Source organism: Vicugna pacos, chromosome 13 (genome assembly GCF_048564905.1).
Source record: "Vicugna pacos chromosome 13, VicPac4, whole genome shotgun sequence".
Lineage (NCBI taxonomy): Eukaryota > Metazoa > Chordata > Mammalia > Artiodactyla > Camelidae > Vicugna > Vicugna pacos.
The window spans coordinates 47,867,135-47,888,561 of record NC_132999.1 but is presented as its reverse complement, the minus strand read 5'-3'; the positions used below and the strand labels follow the sequence as shown (position 1 = coordinate 47,888,561).

Sequence of the window (21,427 nt, the reverse complement as noted above, 5' to 3'; positions counted from 1 at the left end):
TATAAGAGAGCCCCAGCCCAAGGGCCTGAGCCCAGCAGAGGGTGAGATTAATTTACTTCTCCCAAGAGCCTGGGGGGAGGAGAGCAAGTCAGAGGGTCATCTTTGGAATTAAATCTAGACTTGGAAAGTCTTAGAGGAGACATAGGAGGTCATTCAGTCCACCTTGGCTCCTACCAGGATTTTCTATCCAAGTACACGGTGATTTTAAAATTAAAACAAAAAGTGGAGGTCTGAAGAAAACTGTGAAAGAAGAGGCTGTGGAAAGGGGACAGGAGAAGAGGAATTCAGCTTTGAGGTGCTGAGTGCTGGCGGAAGGATCAGTTCCAAATGGAGAGTTGAAGGCTGGGAAATGGATGAGATCAGGAAGGGAGAGTGTGTCTGGAGAGAGGAGGGAAGAAAACAGAAACCGGGGGAACACCCACGTTCCAGGAGGTGGGAGGAGAAAGAGGAGTCAGAAAAGGAGTGGCCAGAGAGAGGTGAGGGGGGAAAAACAAAGCAGAATACCTTGTCACAAAGTTTCTAGAAGAGGAGTGGCAGGGTGGGAGGCCCCAAGGGAACAGAAGAGGGGAAACTGCAGCAATAGGGATTGAGGTTAGACGTGAGGTTGCCAAGGACAATGAATGAAAGAAAGCTTTTCCAGAGACTCTACAAGTAAGCTGGATTCCCTGTGTCTGGTACATTTTAAGATGGAGCTCTCCCGGAGGCCAGAGGAACAGGGCTGTGAGCTGTGATCTCCAAAGATCTGGCGTTCACTTCTATAACCATCTCTACTAACCCGAACCAGTCCCTCCAGAAACTGAAAAGCTGAAGAACTGTACTTGAGAGAGATTTCACATCTGCCTCTCCCGCCCAGCCCGATGAAGTCCCGTTTCATCACGTAGCTCTAATGACTCTGCGGGTTGTCACTCTCGTCTGGTATTGCCAACTATCTGACTAAACCCTTTTGCAAAAGTTTGCAGCATTCGTCCAGGGCTGACTACAGCTCCCAGAGTTCCCGGGCGTTTCCCTGTGCCGATTGGCTGAGGCATTGGCTCCTGAGGGAGGTGTCACCCCCGCCTCTCCGAGAAACAGGCATCTGATTGGCTGCGGCCCAGGGCTTTTGTGTCTCCGCCCTCCCCCGGGGACCGCAGCGGGCTGAGCGGTGCAGCTGGTGTCAGAGCCGGGCGAGCACTGACAGTTCCGCGGCGGGGATGCTGAGGAGCGCTGGGTTCGCGAGTAGCCCTGACCACTGCGGACTTCCGAGGCGCTTCAAGCTGTGAAAACCTCTGTGCCGCGCCCAATCCCAGGTTCCTGAGGCTATTCACCCCTCCTGAAGCCGGACAAGGGGAGAGTCCAGCGCAGCGGCTGTTGTTCCCGGATCCTGGGCTTGCGGAGCGTTCTAGAACCCCAGGAGACACCCCGCGACTCTAGAACCTCCCCAGGGGCCTCCAGTCCCGGCTTCCTGCGCGCGTCCGTCCTAAAACCCCTTGGGTTCACCAGCGGTCGGCGAGCCGCGGCTGGGTCCTGGCGCACACCATGATCGTTGCGGACTCCGAGTGCCGCGCCGAGCTTAAGGGCTACCTGCCCGGGGCCGGAGAGGTAAGCAGCGGCCGAGCGACGCTACTCTTCCCTTGAACCCGGAGCCACGTCCGAGCTTCTGGCTGTCCCGAGCCGAGTCTTTGAGCGCTCCCCTCCCCGGGCTCGGGGAAGGAGGAGTGGAGTGCGTAACCCGGGAGTGGGGTTGCATTGGGGTTGCATCAACTGGCAGTCTTGGCCCCCTCCACCTCCTCCCCCTCCCTCCGGGGCTTTAGAGCCCTCCACAAGGCTCGCTCGGACTCGCGGCCAATGAGAGGGGAGCCTTCTCGACGTTATCTGGGTTTGGGCTCTAGTCGAGGGAGTCTTCAAGTCCAGGCAAATCCCGGCCGCTGCTGCCGGACCACTCCTCCTCCCCGCCCCCTTCCACAGATGCCTTCCTCTAGGCTCGGGCTGGCGGGCAGAGGGACTGTTTCTAGGTAGGGTATGTCCCTGCTCCAATGTCCCCAAGCGGGGATTGGAGCACTTGAGGCTGGCCGACGAAGGTCGACCCATCCCCCGCCACCACCTGCACCCCCGATTTGGATTGGGGGCGCCGGCGCAGTGGGACCTTGGCGGCTGCCGGGTTCGCGGCGTCCAAAGCTCGGGGGGAGGGAAGGGAACCCAGCCCGCGGCTCCTGAAGCCCAGCAACGGTTTGGCTGCACCCTATTAAGTGATCTGACGTCCCAGAAGTTTGTTTCGCAGGGACTCTCTTTGTAGTGAGGCCAGGAATCTGGCTGGTCTCAGTCTGACACCCTCTCCCTCATCACATCTTATTTATTACGCACCTATTAGATGCTAAGGAAGGGGAAACGTCGGCTGTGGCCACATTCTAACAAGAGCGACTGTGTTTGATGCAGGACGTTGTACCTGTGCTCCAGACATGGTATGCTGGCCTTTGCTTGTATTCTTAGTTAATTCTCCCAACAATCCCTGGAGATCTGACAAAATCCTCACAGGAGGAAGTCACTGATCAGAGAGGTGGTCACTTTGCCAAGGTCACACAGCAAGTGAGTGAGAGGCCTGGGACAGAAACTTGGAGCATGCTGGCTCTAGCGCCCAGGTGCTCTCAATAAATAAAATTATTTCCATTTTTCACGAAGAAGGAAACAGACTCAGAGTAAGGTGACTAGGTCAAAGTCATACAGCTGAGAAGTGGCAGGAGCAGTGTTCGGTCCTCCTCTTGGGGCTCCTAAACCAAGGTGGGGGAGGTTTACAAGCGAACAGAAAACCTGGTCAGCCAGAAACCATGCTGCTTAAAGTAGGGCAGCATCTCCCAGGGTCACAGTGTCTCCCAGGGTCACAGTTTAGGACTAGCACTGGTCTGATTCCCAACCCCAGTAAGACACTTGCACCACACTCCAGGCCTGGAAACTGAAGAAACAAGCAAAACTCCCTGCTGTGCCAAGCACTCTTAGAAATCCTAGACATTCAGGCCAAAGAATGAGCTACTCTGTAGGGTTAGTGAAGGAAGCCAATTCATAGCCCCTCCTGGGCCTCAGTTTTCTCACCCTGTAAATTGGGTCTAATAGTATAGCTTATATCTTGGTTTGGTCCTGTCTCACACAGCAGACATTTCCCCTTTCCAGTGTCTCACAAGGCAGATGCCTGATCCTGTCCATCCTGCCTGAGCTGAGAGTTGGTCCAGCCCTCTAGGGAACAGTGTTTGAGAAGTGGACTGGGGAGAGGAGAGTGCCCCAGGTTGTCTAGGCAGGCTCAGAGGGCGTGGCCTTGAAATGGAAGCCAGCTGTCAACTGCAGGAGGTGGCAGGGGGAAGCTGGTGATGTCTGAACCCTTTTTCCATATTCTCTCTCAAGAAAAGAGGGCCTTGGAAAGATGTCTGCCTTAAACAGAATCATTGAAAGACAGCAGGGTGCTGAACTTACACAGCAGAGTGCCCAAGGGAAGTCAGACAAGCATGTGCAAGGAATGCACAGTCCACTCAGCTCCCATCACTTCACCATACGCCCTAAACCTTTCATGGGGTCAAGGCCTTCAGACGCCTCTCTCTAGTACTGGTGGTATGTTCTCAGAGCCCTCTTGGGCTCTAGAATCACTTCCTCAAACATCACTTCCTCAGGGAAGGCTTTTCTCCGCCGTCAGATAAGTCCTTTCTGCATACCTGCTTCCTGTCCCCCTTCTCCGTTGCAGGAGCTGTTATCCCAATTATAGTGTCACAGGTGTGTAATCAGGTGTTTCTTGTCTGTCTCCCTTGCTAGACCAGAAACACTCTGTAGGTCCCATCCCCAGCACTGTTCTTAACACCTAATAAATGCTCATAACTATTTGCCCCTTGTTGGCTTAGCTGATCCTTGTGAACTGTGCAGGCTTTGAAGTCAGATCTGAGCTCTTCCTGTCTGGAACAGGACTCAGAAAAGCCTCAATGAGCTGTCTCTGAAAAAGGGATAATAAGACCTGTTTCCTTCCCTCCAGGTGGTTGTGAGAAATCAGCCAGATCAAGTGTAAAGCTCCCAGCCTAGTGCCCAGCCCCTGGTAGGCACATGAGTTTATGGCACCACTCACACCCCTCCCCGCAAGGCTGGAGGTCAGACGCTGCTTGAGCTTCGTCTCCCTCTCAGGTGTAAACTCAGCAAACTATCTGAGTCCAGCAGCCCACAGGGAAGGGTCTCTGCCCCTTCCCAGCTGGCAGAGTGACTTCAAAGGTGTCTGCAGCTGAGTCCTGGGGGCTGCAGGCTCTGGATAGGATACCAGGAATAAAGGCTGGGGCTGCTCCAAGAGGCTGATCTGGGTGGTGGACAGAACCCTTGCAAGGCAGACTGAGCTGAATTCAAATCTCAGATTGGCCACTTTTCAGTTGATGCTTAACCTTTGGAACCTTAATCTTTCCTTGTGTGCAGAATAGACACCCTCCCAACCCCCACCCCCAAACTGATGAAGATTAGATGGAACCAGTGTGCAAGCGCCTTCGCTAATAGGAAAAGTGACTTTCAGTGAGCGCTCCAGTCTAGAGCCAGGCACTGAGCTCTGAGGTGATTATCCTCTTTTTACCAGTTCCCTGAAGCCCTCTCTGTTAAGTGGCCACCCAGATGGCTGTCTGACCTCAGTGTTCCTGCTGCCCTGTGTGGTCCCCTCAGTCAGAGCTCATTGGTTTTCCCTCTGCCCCATAGTAGCTGTGTTACCTTAGGTAGGTCACCTGCCCTCTCTGGGTTCCCTTTCTTCATCCATATAGTGAAGATGGGAATCTTGCCTTTATCAAGTGTCCTGAACCTGCACTGTCCAGGGTGGTAGCCCTTAGCCACATGTGGCTATTTAAATTTAGATACATTAGATTTTTTAAATTAAAAATTCAGTTTTTTAATTTGATTGCTTGAAATATCGTCAGTTTACAATGTTGTGTTAATTTCTGGTGTACAGCATAGTGATTCAGTTGTACATATATATTCCTTTTCATATTCTTTTTCATTATAGGCCATTATAAGGTATTAAATATAGTTCCCTGTGTTGTACAGTAGGACCTTGTTGTTTACCTATTTTATATACAGTAGTTAGTATCTGCAAATCCTGAACTCCCAATTTATCCCTCCCCACCCCCATTCTCCCCTGGTAATCATAAGTTTGTTTTCTATGTCTCTGAGTCTGTTTCTATTTTGGAATATGTTCATTTGTGTCATTTTTTTTAGATTCCACATATAAGTGATATAGTATGGTATTTTTCTTTCTCTTTCTGACTTACTTCATTTAGTATGTCAGTCTCCAGGTCCATCCATGTTGCTGCAGATGGAAATATTTCATTCTTTTTTATGGCTGAGTAGTATTTCATTGTTTAGATACACGCCACAACTTCTTTAGTCAATTATCTGTCAATGGACATTTAGTTTGCTTCCATGTCTTGGCTATTGTAGATAATGCTGCTATGAACATTGGCATGCATGTATCTTAAAAATTCAGATTTTTAGTTGCACTAGTCACACATCAAATGCTTAGCCACTGTGGCTAGAGGATACCATCTTCACTGGACAGTGCAGATGTAGAATATTTTATCATTGTAGAAAGTTCTATTGGACTTGCTGTGCTAGACACTGGGGTAACAACAGGGAATCAGATTCAGTGTGTGCTCTCAAGGCAAGAAACAACACAGTATGACAAGGGCTATGACTGGGGCAGTGGATCCCCTGGGGCTGTGGACAGGGAGAAGGAAGTTTCCCACTCCTGGTGAACATCACATGCAGAACCTTGGGGCTATTGAGACCTTGAGAAGTTTAGAGAATGGAAATCATTTCTGCAGTTGTGGAAACCTGATTCGTATCCTAACTCTGCCACCTCCTTCCTGACTGAGTGACCCAGAAGTGACTTGACCTCTCTGGGCCCTATTTTCCATAGAAGCTCTGGTAATAGACATTCCTCCCTTATAGTGTGTAAATGCTTAGCCAGTGGTAATCAGTGTTGTTGCCTACCACTATTATTATTGACTTCTTACCCCAGGGAAGAGGGAGGGCTGATTTGGAGGTGTCATCTCTTGGTGGTGGGACCCTGCCCTGTCTGCCTCCTCTCAAGTTTTGGGTGTTCCTCTCAAGTTTTAGGTTGCGGAAGCATTCAGGGTATTGGAGCTCTGGATTAGAATCTACTTGGTCTTGCCTTCAGGGCTTTGCACTTTTTGTTACCTCTGACTGGAATGCTGGTTCTCTAGATCTTTATAGGCCCACCAACTAATTTAGATATTTAATATTTAGATATCATCTCAAAGCTTCTGTCCTCAGTCAGAGAGAGGTTTTTCCTGTCTACTCTGACTAAAATATTGCACTCCCCTCCACCCCATCATATACTCTCTTATTGCCCTCTATCGCATTTACTGTATATAATCTCTGATTTGAAATCCTATTGGTTACTTGTCTTTCTCCTATAGATGTTAAATTCTGTGAAGGCCAAGACTTTGTCTTTTCACTCCTGAACTATTTCTGCCTGCAGTGTAGTCATCAGAAATATTTGTCGAATGAACAGATTAATTCTGGTTCCACCTGGAAAGCACTTAGCAGTGCCTTATTCTTAAGAAAGGGGTCAAGGTGGGGGTATAGCTCAAGCAGCAGAGTATATGCTTAGCATGCACAAGGTCCTGGGTTCAATCCTCAGTACCTCCTCTAAAAATAGATAAACCAACCTAATTACCTCCCTGCCAAAAATTAAAATAAAAAAGAAAATATTAAAAAAAGAAAGAAAGAAAGGGGTCAATAAGTGGTGTGAAACAATGGCCATCCAGTCCCCAACCCCGCCATAAATTATGCTGGGCCCCACCCAATTAAGTTAGAATTGCTGGAGGTGGGGCCTTGGCATTGGGTATTTTTCAAAAAGCTTCTCAAAAGAATGGAGAAGCCCTTGTTTGAAATAACGATGAGGTTAATTATTGCTGACTTATTTAGAGGTAGGGGCCTTGCAGGCATTAGTCCTTGTGACTACAGAGTGAAAGTAGGTACTATTACCCCATTATTTGGTGAGGAAACTGAGGCTCATGTAGCTAGCAGATAATAGGTGGTGGAGGTGTCATTTGAGCCCAGGCAATTTGTGTCAAGAGTCCCTGTCTTTTAACTGTACTCTGCTTAATCAGAACCATCACCATCATCATCATCATTACCAGAGCTGATAATGTTGGTAGGTCCAGACCTGTCACTTGAAGACCCACAGGCATCTGGTTCTTCCGTTGACAGCTCCTGGGGCAGCTTCTCGAGTGAGGAGGGATTTCCAAGGCTGTTCCCCGTCCCTGCCGAGAACCCTGGAGGGCCCTCCCTGTCCCATTCCCCCCACCCCCTATTCCTCCCCACCCTTCCCTACCCCACCTGGCTGTGGTTTTCTCTCTGTCCTCAGGTCCCCTGAGGGGGAGGCCCAGTTTGTGGAGTCAGCAATCCTTATCTCCCAGACAGAGCTGTTAAGCTTTTTCTCTTTGGTGAGGGAGGAGGGAAGCTGAAATGGGAGTGCTTGGAGTTTGTGCTGGTTTCTGTGCTGGACTTGGACCAGCTTGGCCTGGTGGATCCCAGAAGTGCAAGCTGAAAGGGGCTGAACAGTCAGCCAAACTACCTTTGTCCAAGACTAAGGCCCAGAGAGTCTAGGTCACTTTCTCAAAGTCACACAGCAAGTTAGTGACAAGAGAATGGGTACTCATACCTGGGACTTCTACATACCACTGTTCTTTCCTCTGTGGTCTTTCACAGCCCCAGACCTCTGCCTCCCTCAGGGGGCTTTTGGCTATCTGAAAAGGAAGTTTCAATTATAATCTTAATCCCTGGACACTTAGGGTTTAGGACTAAGTCTGGATTTGAATGAGGAGGGGAGAGTTAGGGGGATACTGTCTCTGTCCAGTGAGGGTATGACTCTGATTTGGATGAACTATTTCTGAAGCCAGTGCTGAGAGCCCCTTCTCAGTTATCAAGACAAATGAATAAATAAAACTAGTGGTTTCCACTGAGGCGCTAATATGCTCATACTTCAGAATAGCTGCTGAGATCAGCGATCAGCATTGTATGCCCTGCCCTCCACGCCTCTCTGTTTTCTCTCCACAAAATGTGATCTGGCCGTAGGGAGACCTAAATCAGACAATTAGAAGGCAATGTTTTCAGAAGCAAAAGCACTGGGAATTGTGGGGTCACAGGTGAGGTTCAGAAGAAGGTTCCCAGAGCCTGGAAAGCTGTGACTTAACTCTCCAAAAGGTGTGACCGAGCAGGAGGGCAGTGAGCCTGAGCCACTAATTCATCCGGAAGCCTATGGGAGGCGGAGGCAGAGTTTAAAGCTACTGGATCAGATTTGCACTTGAGAAAGTTTACCCTGGCTGCAGCAAATTTGCCCTCTTTAGAAACCACCAGGGTCATGTACTCCCTAAATCTGCTCCTAGTCCTAGAGGAAGGTTCAGGGAAGATGTTTTATTTATTCATCTGTTTAGTTAACTTGGTAGAGAATGTGTAGGAGAGGGCAGGGCTGTGGAGGCAGGGAGACCATGGGTGAGGCTGGCAGTGGTGGGCCAGACAAGAGATGGCCACACTCCGTAAGGTGGTGACGGCGCAAGGGATGAAATGACAGTTTGAGAGAGACTGAAGCTGCATCATAGGAATGTAGGGGACCTGGTAACGTGGCTTCAGGAAACAAACCAGGGGAGCTCTTCTACAGGTTCTCCAGGGCTGCCAGGAAGGTAGCCTCCTGGAGACGTGCAGCATGGTGGCTGTATATTTCCCTTGCCCAGACCCCTCCAACCCAATAGTGCAATAGTGGGGCTCCTGAGTCCCTTCCCAGTTCCTGAAGGACTCACCCTATGGGGCAAGCCCTCTTGCTTATTTCTCCTTTCTCCTTTCTCCACCCCTGGAACGGGTGTGAATCTCTACCTGACTCCTCTATGCAGGGTGCACCAGAAAGGTGATTTTAAAAGCTCAGTGTGCCTCCTCAGATAGGAGAAAACAGGAGAGAGCACTGTCTTCTTAGTCCTCCCTTTTACATCCTATCATCATGATGTTTCCTTCTAGGAGCCAAGGGAGAGCCGGACTCGGCGAGGCCCTCGAGGGCCCAGCGCCTTCATCCCAGTGGAGGAGGTAAGCTTGGAAGGGGTTAGGAATGGTTGGTCCCTGGGAAGAAAGGACATGGGGCATTGGGTGGGTGGGGGGCTTTTCCTGTCTCTTGAATTTGCAACTTTGAAACTGCCCCTTCAGGTTCCTGACTCATTTAATCCATAAAACAGCTCTGTGAAGCAGGCATATCAACCCCATTTTGCAGAGAAGAAACCGGTTCAGAGATAAAGTGATTAAAAACACAGCTAGGTAATAAATAAACTTTTGATTCTCAGAACAAGATTTGTTTTCCCTTAAGAGGCTAGAACTATCTATGTTTATCTTCTCATCCTTGACTGTGCATGTATTGAAGCTTTTTTGGACCTCAAAACTAATACATGTTCACTATTTTAAAATTTCCAGCGTTTCAGAAAGATTTAGTCTCTCTTTTTTTTTTTTTAGTAAAGGTAGATTTATTTAGAGAGATACATACTTCATAGACTGTAGGCTGTTTCAGAAGGCAAGAGAAAGGCCACGAGGTGTGGGAGTCGGGTGCTTAGTTTAAAGTAAAGATACACACTCCATAGACAGAGTGCGGTCCAGAAGGGAGAATGGCCACTTTAATCTGTTATAATTACACTGCCGAAGAGATCATCATTAACAATTTGCCACTGTTTTCTACACTTTTTTTATACAGAGCCAAGGTCATAGTTTATAACATGATTTTGTTGTTGTTGTTTGGTTGTGGGGGGAGTTGGTGGTTGTTAGGTTTTGTTTTTTCACTTAATACAACAGTTATCTTTCACCTACTGGGTCAGATCATCCATTCATTTATTTAACAGATATCTATTGAATGATTAACCTGTGCCGGGAACTGTTCTAGGTGCCGGGGATACAGTGGAGATGACAGACAAAAATCCTTGCCATCGTGGGACTAACATTGCAGCGTGGGGTTGGAGGGGGGGCCTTCAAAACACATGTACAGAAAAATTATAAAATAATAGTTTCTTTCTTTTGCTTTGGCCTTCAATGAGCAAAGACAAATGTTTCCTTGTCCTCTACGCTCTCCTGAATGTGTGGGCCATGTAGTTAATGAGCTGTTAACAAATGTCTAAACCCTCCAGTTCCCTCCCCCCTTTGTAAAACGAAAGCAAACAACCACTTGCTGATTATTTATGTCTGCAGCCAGAATTTTAAGCTCACATAGTGTTCTTATATTTTATTTATTCACTTAAAAATACCTACTCCTCTTTTGTAATAAAGGGGAAAAAAATAGGCTTTGAGGTTAATCTGGATTTGAGTCCTGGTTCTGTCATTTAGTACATCTGTAACCTTGAGCAAGGAATGAAACCTCTCCAGGCCTTATTTCCTCAGGTGTCAGTTGGGGAAAATAGTGTTTACCTCACAGGATAATTGGAAAGATTCAAGGAGATAATGCAGAGAAAGCTCCAAACTCAGACCTGGCGTGGAGAAAGCACTCGGGAAATGTGAACTATTTTGCATCCCCCTCCAGGGACTTGGTGAATTTGCGCTGTTAGAATAGAAGCTCCATGAAAGCAGGAGAAGCTGTGCTTTGATCTCTGTGCCTGAGTTTTCCTACCTAAAATTGGAGAACACAGATCTCTAATTCCATCGTTGTGAGGATCAAATGAGTTAATATATATAAAGTGTTTGCACAGTGCCTGGTACATAGTAAGCATTATATAAATATTGGCTATTATTTTTTAAAGTGTCTAATAAGTATTTGTTTAATCACTTAATGAAGTATCTTTCCCTCCCCTATTCTCCTTTTTTTGGACATAGCAGTTGTCTTCAGTTCCTTGCTAGTAAAATCCCACTGCAGTGAATACGTCAGTCTCTCTGGTGGGGATGGCAGGCGGGGAACCCATCCTTTCCTCACCTTTGCTTGACAGGTCCTTCGGGAGGGAGCTGAGAGCCTGGAGCAGCACCTGGGGCTGGAGGCGCTGATGTCCTCGGGGCGGGTGGACAACCTGGCGGTGGTGATGGGCCTGCATCCCGACTACTTTACCAGCTTTTGGCGCCTGCACTACCTGCTGCTGCACACAGATGGGCCCTTGGCCAATTCCTGGCGCCACTACATCGCCATCATGGTGAGCCTCTCTGAGCCTCTCATCAGGGTGGCCACAAGGGAGGGTTCCATCCTCAGATCTCTGCTGGGGGCTTGATTCCACAAACAAGGAGAGGCAGCACAGAGCTTTATCTGACCATCCACTGAATTTTAGATTTTGAAGAGAGCATGTTTAGTGCCCACTTTACAGATTGGGACACTGAGGCACAAAGGAGTCAGGTGACCTGCCCAAGGTAGGACAGCAAACCAGTGGCAGAGCTGGGCTTAGAACCTTAATCTCCTGCCTCTCAGGCAGCAGCGAGGTGCGTGATGTCTCCCTCCATGGGGAGCCCACCCCCAGCAGGGCACAGAAGGAAGAGGGTGAACTGGGCTCTGTCCACCACCTCCACAGGCTGCCGCCCGCCACCAGTGTTCCTATCTGGTGGGCTCCCACATGGCTGAGTTTCTGCAGACTGGCGGTGACCCTGAGTGGCTGCTCGGCCTCCACCGTGCCCCTGAGAAGCTGCGCAAACTCAGTGAGGTTAACAAGCTGCTGGCACATCGGCCATGGCTCATCACCAAAGAGCACATCCAGGTACGGTGGGCAGAGGCGGATCCCCCAGGGAGCACGGGGCCCCGGAGGGTCATGGCAGGTGGCCCAGGGCAGGCACTGAGCATGTCTGACCTTTCCCTTCTTCTCCAGACCTTGCTGAAGACAGGCGAGCACAGCTGGTCCCTGGCCGAGCTCATCCAGGCCCTGGTCCTGCTCACCCACTGCCACTCGCTGGCCTCCTTTGTGTTCGGCTGCGGCATCCTCCCCGAGGGGGACCCAGAGGGCAGCCCTGCCCCCCAGGCCCCTTCACCGCCCAGTGAGCAGAGCACTCCCCCAAGCGGGGACCCACTGAACCACTCTGGGGTAAGTCAGGGCCTGGGTCTTGGTGGGAGAGGAGGCTGGCATGGCCCCTGGTCCAAGACAGTGCCTCCCTATCTGAAGCTGCCTCCCTGTCGCACACTGAGAGGCCTTAGAAAAGTTATTTGGCTTTGAAGCTCAGTTTCCTCATCTGTGAAATGAGGATACAAACTCTTACTTCATAAAGGGTTGTGAGATTACATGAAATGACCATGTGACTGACTGGCCTCTGAGCATGGAGCCCCGCAGGCTTAAAATCTCCTGGTTTTTAGCACTTTAAAAATACAAAGTTTGCCTGTTATTCTGTAAGGTGGCCTTGTTTGATTTAATACAAAAATATAGATACTTTATAAAGCCCTTTCCTGTGAGGGAAGCTGACCTTCAGAGAAGATAGATCTATCCTATAGCTCCTTAAACCTCACTTCGGGAAGCACAGACCACGTGAGCTGTCCAGCGCAGTGGCTGGTGCAGAGGAGGCACCATGATCGCCAGGAAGGCCTGGCATGTGGGAAAGACGCGTGGACTGCCCTGGGGCTGAGGGAGGAGGAGTGGATGGTCATCACCGGGTCCCTCCTGCAGGGCTTTGAGGCCGCCCGCGACGTGGAAGCTCTGATGGAGCGCATGAGGCAGCTGCAGGAGAGCCTGCTGCGGGACGAGGGAGCATCCCAGGAGGAGATGGAGAGCCGCTTTGAGCTGGAGAAGTCAGAGAGCCTGCTGGTGACCCCCTCAGGTACAGGGTCATGGGCATCCAGGTTCAGAGGCTGCCCCTTCCTTACACCTTCTCCACTGGGAAGCAGGTACCTCCATGCACTGCACCCACATTTTGCATGTTGGAGGCTACGGCTCAGCCACCCTTCTAAGAGGTTCTAAGCATGGGCTTTGGGGTCAGACCTGGGCTGTTAGCCTTTTTGGCAGTGAGACCACTGATAAGTCACTTACTGTCTCAGGGTCCCTGTCTCCTCCCATGTGCAAGGTTGGTGGGTAGGGTAAGTGAGATAACAGAAGCAAAGCTCTTAGCACAGCCTGGCCCAGGGTAAGCAGCTCCGTAAATAACTACTACTGTTATGATTGCTATTATTATTACTGGAGGCCTTAACCCCTGGACCATGGACCTGATATACCACTTCCCCCAGGCCTGGCTCCAGCCGAAGTCCTGGTTCCACTCACTGTATTGAGGGCCTTTCTCTGCCCCGCTACTCTATGGTCCCCACCCCCCATTGATAATTAATCAGGAGTGGAGGCCTCTGTGCTTCATGCCTTGGCCTCACTGTAACCTCTTTCTGATGTCCTCAGCTGACATCCTGGAGCCTTCTCCAAACCCAGACATGCTGTGCTTTGTGGAAGACCCCACTTTTGGATATGAGGACTTCACCCGGCGAGGGACTCAGGCGCCCCCCACCTTCCGTGCCCAGGTAGGCTCTCCCCACTGGTCTTGGCATTGCTCCGGATTTACAAACAAGCAGGGGTGGATGGTTTGTGTGGTTAGAGAGTTGGGCCCCTTCTCTCCCTGAAGATTCCATGAGGGAAGTGGGAGACGCAGGATACAAAGGAACCCATCTGTACCCTCAGCTCAGGGATCCCAATCACAGGGAGAAAGTTACCACCAAACTGCATCCTCCCTCGTTTCTCAGGTCCAGAAGCTGTGGGGTGGAGGGGGGCTTTATGGAGATCCAAGCTGTGCTCCAGAAGATGGCGTCTCTCTGGCCAGCCCTGGGTCCCAAAGATTCTACTCACTGACCCCTCCCCACGTTTCTCAGGATTATACTTGGGAAGACCACGGCTATTCGCTGATCCAGCGGCTCTACCCCGAGGGAGGGCAGCTGCTGGATGAGAAGTTCCAGGCAGCCTATAGCCTCACCTACAACACCATCGCCATGCACAGTGGCGTAGACACCTCCATGCTCCGCAGGGCCATCTGGAATTACATCCACTGCGTCTTTGGCATCAGGTGAGCGCAAGTGCCCTCATCCAGGGCGTGGGTATACTACAAGCCCACAATCTGAGCTCACAGTTGTTTCCTTTTCCTCTTCGTTTTATCTTTTCTTTTCTTCCTGCCTATACTGTTTTCAAAGCAAGTATATTTCTTTCACGGTTATAAAAAATAACAGCCATGCTCGCTGTTAGAAACGCTTTAATCCCACCCCCAGAGATAATTATGGAGAGATGTGTGTGTGTGTGTGTGTGTGTGTGTGTGTGTGTAGAGAGAGAGACAGAGACAGAGAGAGAGTTAGGTTTATATTTCCACTCCAAGTAGTAGTTCTCTCATAATAAAAACAGCATATATGCCCATCAGTAGGGGACTTTAAATAATGACATATCCATTCAGTGAAATATTATGCAACTATTAAAAATTATAAAAACGGTTTATTCCTATTGCCATGAGAAAATGTTCAAAATGTGCTGAGAGAAAAAAATGCCAGTTACCAACCAGAATCTTCTTTTTGTTCCTTTTTGTAACTAAAAGTGTGTGCACACGTGGAAAACGCGTGGAAGGCTGTACACTAAAATGTTGTTTAACAATGGCTGTCTCTGTAGAGGCTGTGATGAATTACATTTTCATCCTGTTACTGAAGTATTTTCTGATTTTTTAAGTAAGTTTTTTTTTCAGTTGGTGGGATCATACTCTGTATTCTGCAACTTGCTTTTTTGTTTTTGTGGTTTTCTAGGGGGAGGGCAGGTAACTAGGTTTCTTTCCTTCTTTCTTTCCTTCCTTCTTTCTTTGGAGGCACTGGGGATTGAACCCAGGACCTCATGCGTGCTGATCACACTCTCTACCACTGAGCTATATGCTCCCCCTGCAACTCACTTTTTTCACCTTGTAATGTATTGTGAACCACCCCCCATCACTGTGATTAGATATTTCATGCTTTTTAGCCACCGCATGGTGTTCTGTTGTGGATGAGGCGTGATTATCCAACCATCTCCCTATTGTTGGATAATATTCAGGTGGTTTGCAGTTTTCCACTGTTACAAGCACCATGTGCACTAATTTTATACCTCAGTCCTTGTAGATAAACTCTAGTGTGAAGTTATTTGTGAAGAATATACACAGAACAATTTTTTTTTAATTTTAAAAAAATCTCACTCTGGTAATAGTGTAAGAAAGAATTAAGGAAAAAAATTTTCCCCAAATGCTACTACTCTACAGCCACAGCAACAGCCACAGCCACATCCTGTGATATTTTCCTCCATGCTTTTGTTCTTTCTTATGTGGTTGCTTTTGTAGAGTTGAAATTATAATGGTTATTTCATTTAAAAAAATACATGCTTGATGTTTGTAAAGAGAACAGCCAGATTTTTAGTAAATTCAGAAAACAGAGGTAACAAAAAGAAGAAAATAAAAATCACCCACGACCCCACCTGCTCTTGCTATTGTCAAATATTTCCCTCCTGTCTTTTTTCCATGCACAAATAACCAAAATATATTTTTACAAAAACAAAACTTTCTTGTCTACTCATTTATTTTACTCAATCACATAAGCGCATATTATAGAGAACACATCATTTTTTCCCTTGCTTTTCTCATTTAACAATTTATTCCAAGCATCCAAAACAAAAGTATCCAAAGTTTTTAAAAGGTACATGCTCCTTGTAGAAAATGTGTGTTTCTGTGTATAATTAGCTGTAAATCACATTTCCCCCGAGTGGGTTGAGCTGTGCTTAATTGGCCAGCCTTATTGCTTGGTAACCTCATTGGCAGGTTTCCAATCCAGGGGAGGCTAAGAATGGACGGGCATCTTAGAATGTGGAACAGGCCAGTTCCTGCTCAGCTCCCAGGTCCAGGCTCCTCTACACTCCAACATGGTCCTTGCTCCTAAACCTTTGTCTACCAAATCTGTCCTCCAGTCTTCAACCAGTCTTCCCCATCCACACTGACCTGAGGTGACTCACTGGCTCACTGGACTGGGCAGTGACAAAGTGGCTTCTAGACTTGTACCAACTTGCTTTTGGACTTTGAACAAGCTAATTGCCTTCACTAGGCCTTGGTTTGCCCATCTGTAAAATGACTTCCAGCTCCTTTTTCCCTTCCTTTCTTCCTTCCCCCGGGTAAATATTTACACTGATCTCCTGCCCCATCTTCCCCGGCCTTTGCTGTAAAGCAGTGAATATGACCTTGGAGTCAGGCACAGCTGGGGTTTTGAATCCCATTCCCAGCTGTGGGGCCTAGGGCAGGTGACTTCACTTCTCTGAACCTCAGTTGCAGTTATAAAATGAGGCTGATGAATATAGTCTGTTGTAGACATCAGTTTTGTAGACAGTGGTGTACAGTAGTTTTGAGGATGCCATAAGTACATGTTTGCATGGCACGTATTTGGTACTCAGTACGACGTGCTCATTCTCCGTGCATCCCTCTGTGAGTCCAGTGGCTTGTGATATATGACATCAGCTATTTTTCTAAGAGGAACCAAGCTTCTAGTTGCTTCCTACCTTCTGCCTTTTCTGGCCACTCTCTGTTCCTCCTTTTGCAGGGTGGGGCGGGGGGAGAGGAGCTACTTGTGGGAGCAGAGGGTGAGTGATGCTGTCGGGGCCTGTCCATCCAGATATGATGACTACGACTATGGGGAGGTGAACCAGCTCCTGGAGCGGAACCTCAAGGTCTATATCAAGACAGTGGCCTGCTATCCAGAGAAGACCACCCGAAGAATGTACAACCATTTCTGGAGGCACTTCCGCCACTCAGAGAAGGTACGGCTCACGGGGGAGAAGGATGCAAGTGGCCAGGGGAAGAGGCAGGGGGCCAGGACTCAGTGAAGTGCCCCAGCCTGTGTCTGTTCTGCCAGGTGGGACACTGGGGTATATTGTCCTGGGTTCAAGTTCTACTTCACTGTGTAGTTTCAGACTCTATTTACTCACCTGTAAAATGGGAATGTGCTTCCCAGGGTCCTCAGTGGCAGCCAGATCACATGGATTCAAATCCTATCACTTGGTAGCTGTGTGACCTTGGGCAAGTCACTTTGCCTCTCTAAGCTTGTTATCTTTATAATAGGAGTAAAAACTACCTACCTTTCAAGGTTGCTGGGAGGATGAAATGAGAAAATGAATTTAAACCTCTGATCCCAAATAGATGCTCAGGTGTAGTTATTGTTTTCAGCTTTGGGGAAGAAAGAGATTAGCGATGAGAAGGATAAATGCACTGTCCTTGCACCAAACTGCTCCAGGCCTCAGAAAGGTCAGGGCATCTCAGTAGGAAAGGGAAGGATGAGTGAGCGAGCAGGGACAGTGGCAGTCTGGAGGGAAGGGAATGGCGGGGAGTGGCATCCGTTGCCAATAAGCCCTGGTCTGTGCCTCAGGTCCATGTGAACTTGCTGCTCCTGGAGGCCCGCATGCAAGCCGCCCTGCTCTACGCCCTCCGGGCCATCACCCGCTACATGACCTGACTCGCGCGCAGCACCTGGGCCCGGCGCAGCTGACCCAGGGGGCATCCTTCTCCCTGCAAGGACTTCTCTATCTGGAGACAGACCCTCATCCCTTCCTGTCCATGCCCACCCACTCTACTCCGGGGGTGGGCCCGTGTGTGATGTGCAGCCCCCGAGCCACACCCTCCTTTTTGTCACTGGAATGGACAGGATCATCGCACTGACTCTGGGATCTCAGCTCTGCCCCTGGGAGCTGGAAGAGGACTAGCAGATTCCCAGGGGCCAGGCCCTCCTTCCTGATCTGGCCCCACCGAGGCAGAGGGCACAGGAAGGAGAATGGGCTGAGCTCAGATTTGTGTGCCAGCAGGCAGGGCCCTGGGCACCACGTGTACTGTAGCCTTCCTGGATGGGGCAGTCCCCGGCTGGCCCCCGAGGGACAGGGACACACACCTCCAGGGGCTGACACTCCAAGCGACTTTGCCTTTCCTCCCCCTCCCCTATCCTCAGACTTCATTACCTCTCACCCGCCATTCACCCATCAATGTGAAAGTCAGGGTCACAGCTGGTCTGTTCATCCTTCTCTCCCAAAGTGTGTTCTACCTGGCCGCAGGCCCCTAGTTTCCCCAATCTAGTTCAGTACCTCTGACCTCCTTCGCCCTCTTACGCTTTCCTCCCACTCCTGGTGGTGTGAGTCCCCAGGAGAGAGACCAAGCACATCAAACAAGTTTATCTCTAGAGAGTTTGGAGTCTGTCGGTCACTTAGCCTTCTGAAGAGGAGGGAGTATTATATTCTAAATGTTCTGTATTTTAGTTCTTTATGAGTGAGGTTCTTCAGAGCCTCGCCCTAGAGCCACAATCAATGCCCAAGCAGAGGTCAGGGAGAAATCTGTTCTCCCCAGAGCTACACCTGCCCTGCAGAGACTGGCACCCCTCTCTCCTGTCTCCCATGGCTCTGCCACAGACATTTGCCAAAAAGATGAGACCTTCTAGCTGGGTTAGGTGACACGGGGCTCAGGGGGAGAGGCAGGAGACCCCAGCATTCTTGCATGGGCCCTGCCATTGGCCAGGTGACCATGGTTATGTGGCCAAACCTCTCTGGCCTCCCTTTCCACAGCTGCAGACTGAGCGGTAGGACTCAGTTTCTGTGATGTCTGAGTCCCCTCAGGTCAAACTGCCAGCAGCAAACTGCAAACCTTGCAGGATCTTGAGGGCCTCTGGGAACCCCACCTCTTGCAGTCAGTGTCTCCGGGCTGCCTGCCAAGGACCTCCCCACCCCCCATCCCAGTTTCTGTCCCTTCTTGATTTTTATGTGGATTGCTTGGAGGCAGAAGCAGCCAAGGACTGATCCCAGGCATATTCTGTAGCAAACAAGCTGTGAATTATGACTTGCCTTCCTTTCTTCTGGCAGTATGTGCTTCCTCTCTGACCAGCTGGGAGGTGACGGAAGAAAGGCAAGGGCCAAGATGCTGTTGCTTCTGACCCTCCACCTCTCTGGGGTGGGGCAGGAGAGGAGCCTGGTCACTGTGCCACATTTCATACCCATGCAGGCATGGGTGAGCGACTGACACCCTCTTCAGGCCTCAAAGCCCTCCCTGCAAGGAAGCTGGGCAGGAGGAAGAAGGCCCCAGCATTAAAGTTTGAATTCTAGAGGGGACATGATGACTGTAAATGTCCCCGGGTGGATGGGGAGGGGTATCCAGTGTTCAAGTGCAGAAATCTTTGCCTTTGCTACCGGTTCTGTGTGATGAGAAATAAAAGTTCACCAAGGTGTTGTTTTGTACTTCTTGTTAATGGACTGTTTTTCCATTTCCTAAGGGTCATGGTTCATCTCTTAGCGTCAGCAGGGAGCTGTGATTGCATCAGGGACCTGACCTACTAGCCCTTACCCAGCTGGGCACTTGCGTCCAGTGACTTCAGGGTTGGGAGTGGTTGGCATTGAAAGTCGACTTCAGTCCCTTGGGTGCCCCGCCCTGCCACCCATCTGTGGTTGGCCTGGCACTATGGAAAAATAATGGCCATGTGGTTTTTCTCGTTAAGCCTGGAGCCTGGCCCTGGGCTGGGTACTGAGAGGCCATTTCTCTGAATCTGCAGCAAAATCTTGCAAGGGAATTGAGACTCAGAGGTAAAGTGATGTTGCTGAGGCCACATCAGTTGTCAGTGGTGGAGCCAGGATTCCAACATGGGTCAACTTGGCCCTAAGGCCTCAGCATTTCACCTGGCTGGTTTCCCCACTACTGGGCTCCCCCTGTGGCAGAGGCAGTCTGTTTGAGAATCTCTAGGGGGATCTCTTGTGTCCCCTGCCCCATCACATTATGCTTACTTGCTTCTCATCCTTCCCTCCCCAGCACCAAGGAGACAGATCCAGGCCTAAGGAGTTAGGTGTGACTTCCAGGTTGTGCCAGTACCATTTAGTAGCTGTGTGACCTTGGTCAAGCTTCTTAGTTTCTTTGGGCACCAGGAACTCTGGCAAGCTTATCAGGAAACCACATCATGACTAAGAGCTAAGACTCCTACTGGCTTCCCACTTCCTCTAAATACTGCCATCATAAAATGAAAACCGTGTCTCCTCCAGGAAGCCTCCCCTGATTGATTCCCCTTTGCCCTCCTCATTTTTTCTGTATTCCTATACACGTGTTCTTCCTTCTAGGGTCCTTTGAGAGGGTGTGAGAGGAAGTCAGGTTTAGAGTATAAAACTTGGATTCTGGTTTTGACTTAGTCACTTCTTATCCCTGGGAGGGGGAGGGTTGATTCATCTCCCAGTGCCTCAAGTTTTCTCTGCCAAAAAAAAAAAAAAAAAAAAAACAAGGGCAAAACGTTTTCTTTTCCAAGTAGTATTATTGAGTGACTGTTGAGTGTTATTGAGTATTATTGGTTTCAAACATAATCTCTCAATCTTCACAGCAACCCTGTGAGAAAGGAGTGGTGGTCCCACTTTATACAGATGTGAAAAAGGAACCTCAAGTAAGAATCTAGGAAACACCAACTTAGCAGACAGACCCTGGTTCAAATACTAGCTTTGACACTTAATGTCTGTCTGACCATAAGCAAGTTACTTCAATTCTCCCTCCTCTGTTTCCTTATTTATGCATGGAATTAATACCTAGGGTCACAACAGGGTAGGGTGGATTAAATAATGCATGAAAAGCACCTAGAATAGTTCAGATACCTGGCACCTCCAACTAGTGAGCAATTCAGTATTCAGATACCTGCCTGATATCATGAAACTGAGATTGGATTTGAACCCTGGTCAGTCTGATTACAGAGCGTTGCTTTTGTCCTCAAACTCCCCATGCCCTCAGTCTGCATTTTTTAAAATCATGCTCAAGTTGACTTGCATGTGGAATTGAGAATTCTTGGCTCCAGTTTGGATCAAATGAATCTGAGACTTCTGCAACCTGCAATTCAGGACCTGGGCACATCCACCCAGACTGGGGTTTGTGGAAGTTTCTGGAAGTGGCTTGCTTGACTCTTGGTTTGTTTGACTTTTGAAGCCATGCTTGGATTGAGGACTGCTGAGAGTGGGTAGAAACAGGAGCTAGGTGAGTCTCTTCCAGCAGGTTTCAAGCATTCACCAGAACCCTAGGACCAGGGGAATGGAGAAGTGGATCACAAATTTTTGTGCCTTAGAATCTCCTAGAGGACCAGTGTTTAGAGGTAGAGCTCAGACATTTGCAGCTTTAACAGCTTCCCTGGTGTTCTGATGCCAAGGTCATTCATTCAACAGATGTTTTGCACCTGTAACATGTAAATACCCTGAACACAGAGCAGTGAACAAGATGGGCTTAGTTTCTGCCTTCTTGGGGTTTATTAATCTAGTGGAAGAGACAGACATCAGATCATTACACAACTAATAAATTACAATTGTGATCAGTACCTCCAAGAAGAGATAAAAAGTACTGTAAGAGTATTTACAATCTAACGTCAGAGACTTTTCTTCCCAGAAAATATGTTGGCCTTCTGCAGTAACTAAAACACATCTAAGGAGAGTGATTTCCCACCCACTGAAGCACCTTCTTGGAAACTGAAGGATCCATGGAAGTTAGAAAACTGCAAATCTAT

General features: G+C 49.0%; 1 protein-coding gene across 2 annotated transcripts; it reads left to right on the top strand.

Moving 5' to 3' along the window:
• Window positions 1–1,123: 1,123 nt before the first annotated feature.
• Window positions 1,124–18,085, top strand: SESN2 (sestrin 2). 2 transcript variants are annotated; one of them, XM_006196869.3, is made up of 10 exons: window positions 1,124–1,578; window positions 9,013–9,078; window positions 10,947–11,144; window positions 11,514–11,696; window positions 11,805–12,017; window positions 12,591–12,741; window positions 13,305–13,423; window positions 13,769–13,959; window positions 16,553–16,697; window positions 17,303–18,085. In XM_006196869.3, exons 1-10 carry the CDS (start codon window positions 1,516–1,518, stop codon window positions 17,387–17,389), a joined length of 1,416 nt encoding a protein of 471 aa, XP_006196931.1. In that variant the 5' UTR covers window positions 1,124–1,515; the 3' UTR covers window positions 17,390–18,085. The 2 variants fall into 2 exon arrangements, with proteins under 2 accessions (XP_006196931.1, XP_072831075.1); XM_072974974.1 differs by lacking the exon at window positions 1,124–1,578 and adding an exon at window positions 2,150–2,438.
• The last annotated feature ends 3,342 nt before the right edge of the window (window positions 18,086–21,427 follow it).

Excerpts from the sequence above, each read along its gene's own strand:
- SESN2 (XM_006196869.3), top strand. The coding sequence starts at position 1,516 with ATGATCGTTGCGGACTCCGAGTGCCGCGCCGAGCTTAAGGGCTACCTG. Across the intron at positions 1,579-9,012 it reads ACCTGCCCGGGGCCGGAGAG|GAGCCAAGGGAGAGCCGGAC; the intron begins GTAAGCAGCGGC and ends GTTTCCTTCTAG. Across the intron at positions 13,424-13,768 it reads CCCCCACCTTCCGTGCCCAG|GATTATACTTGGGAAGACCA; the intron begins GTAGGCTCTCCC and ends CACGTTTCTCAG.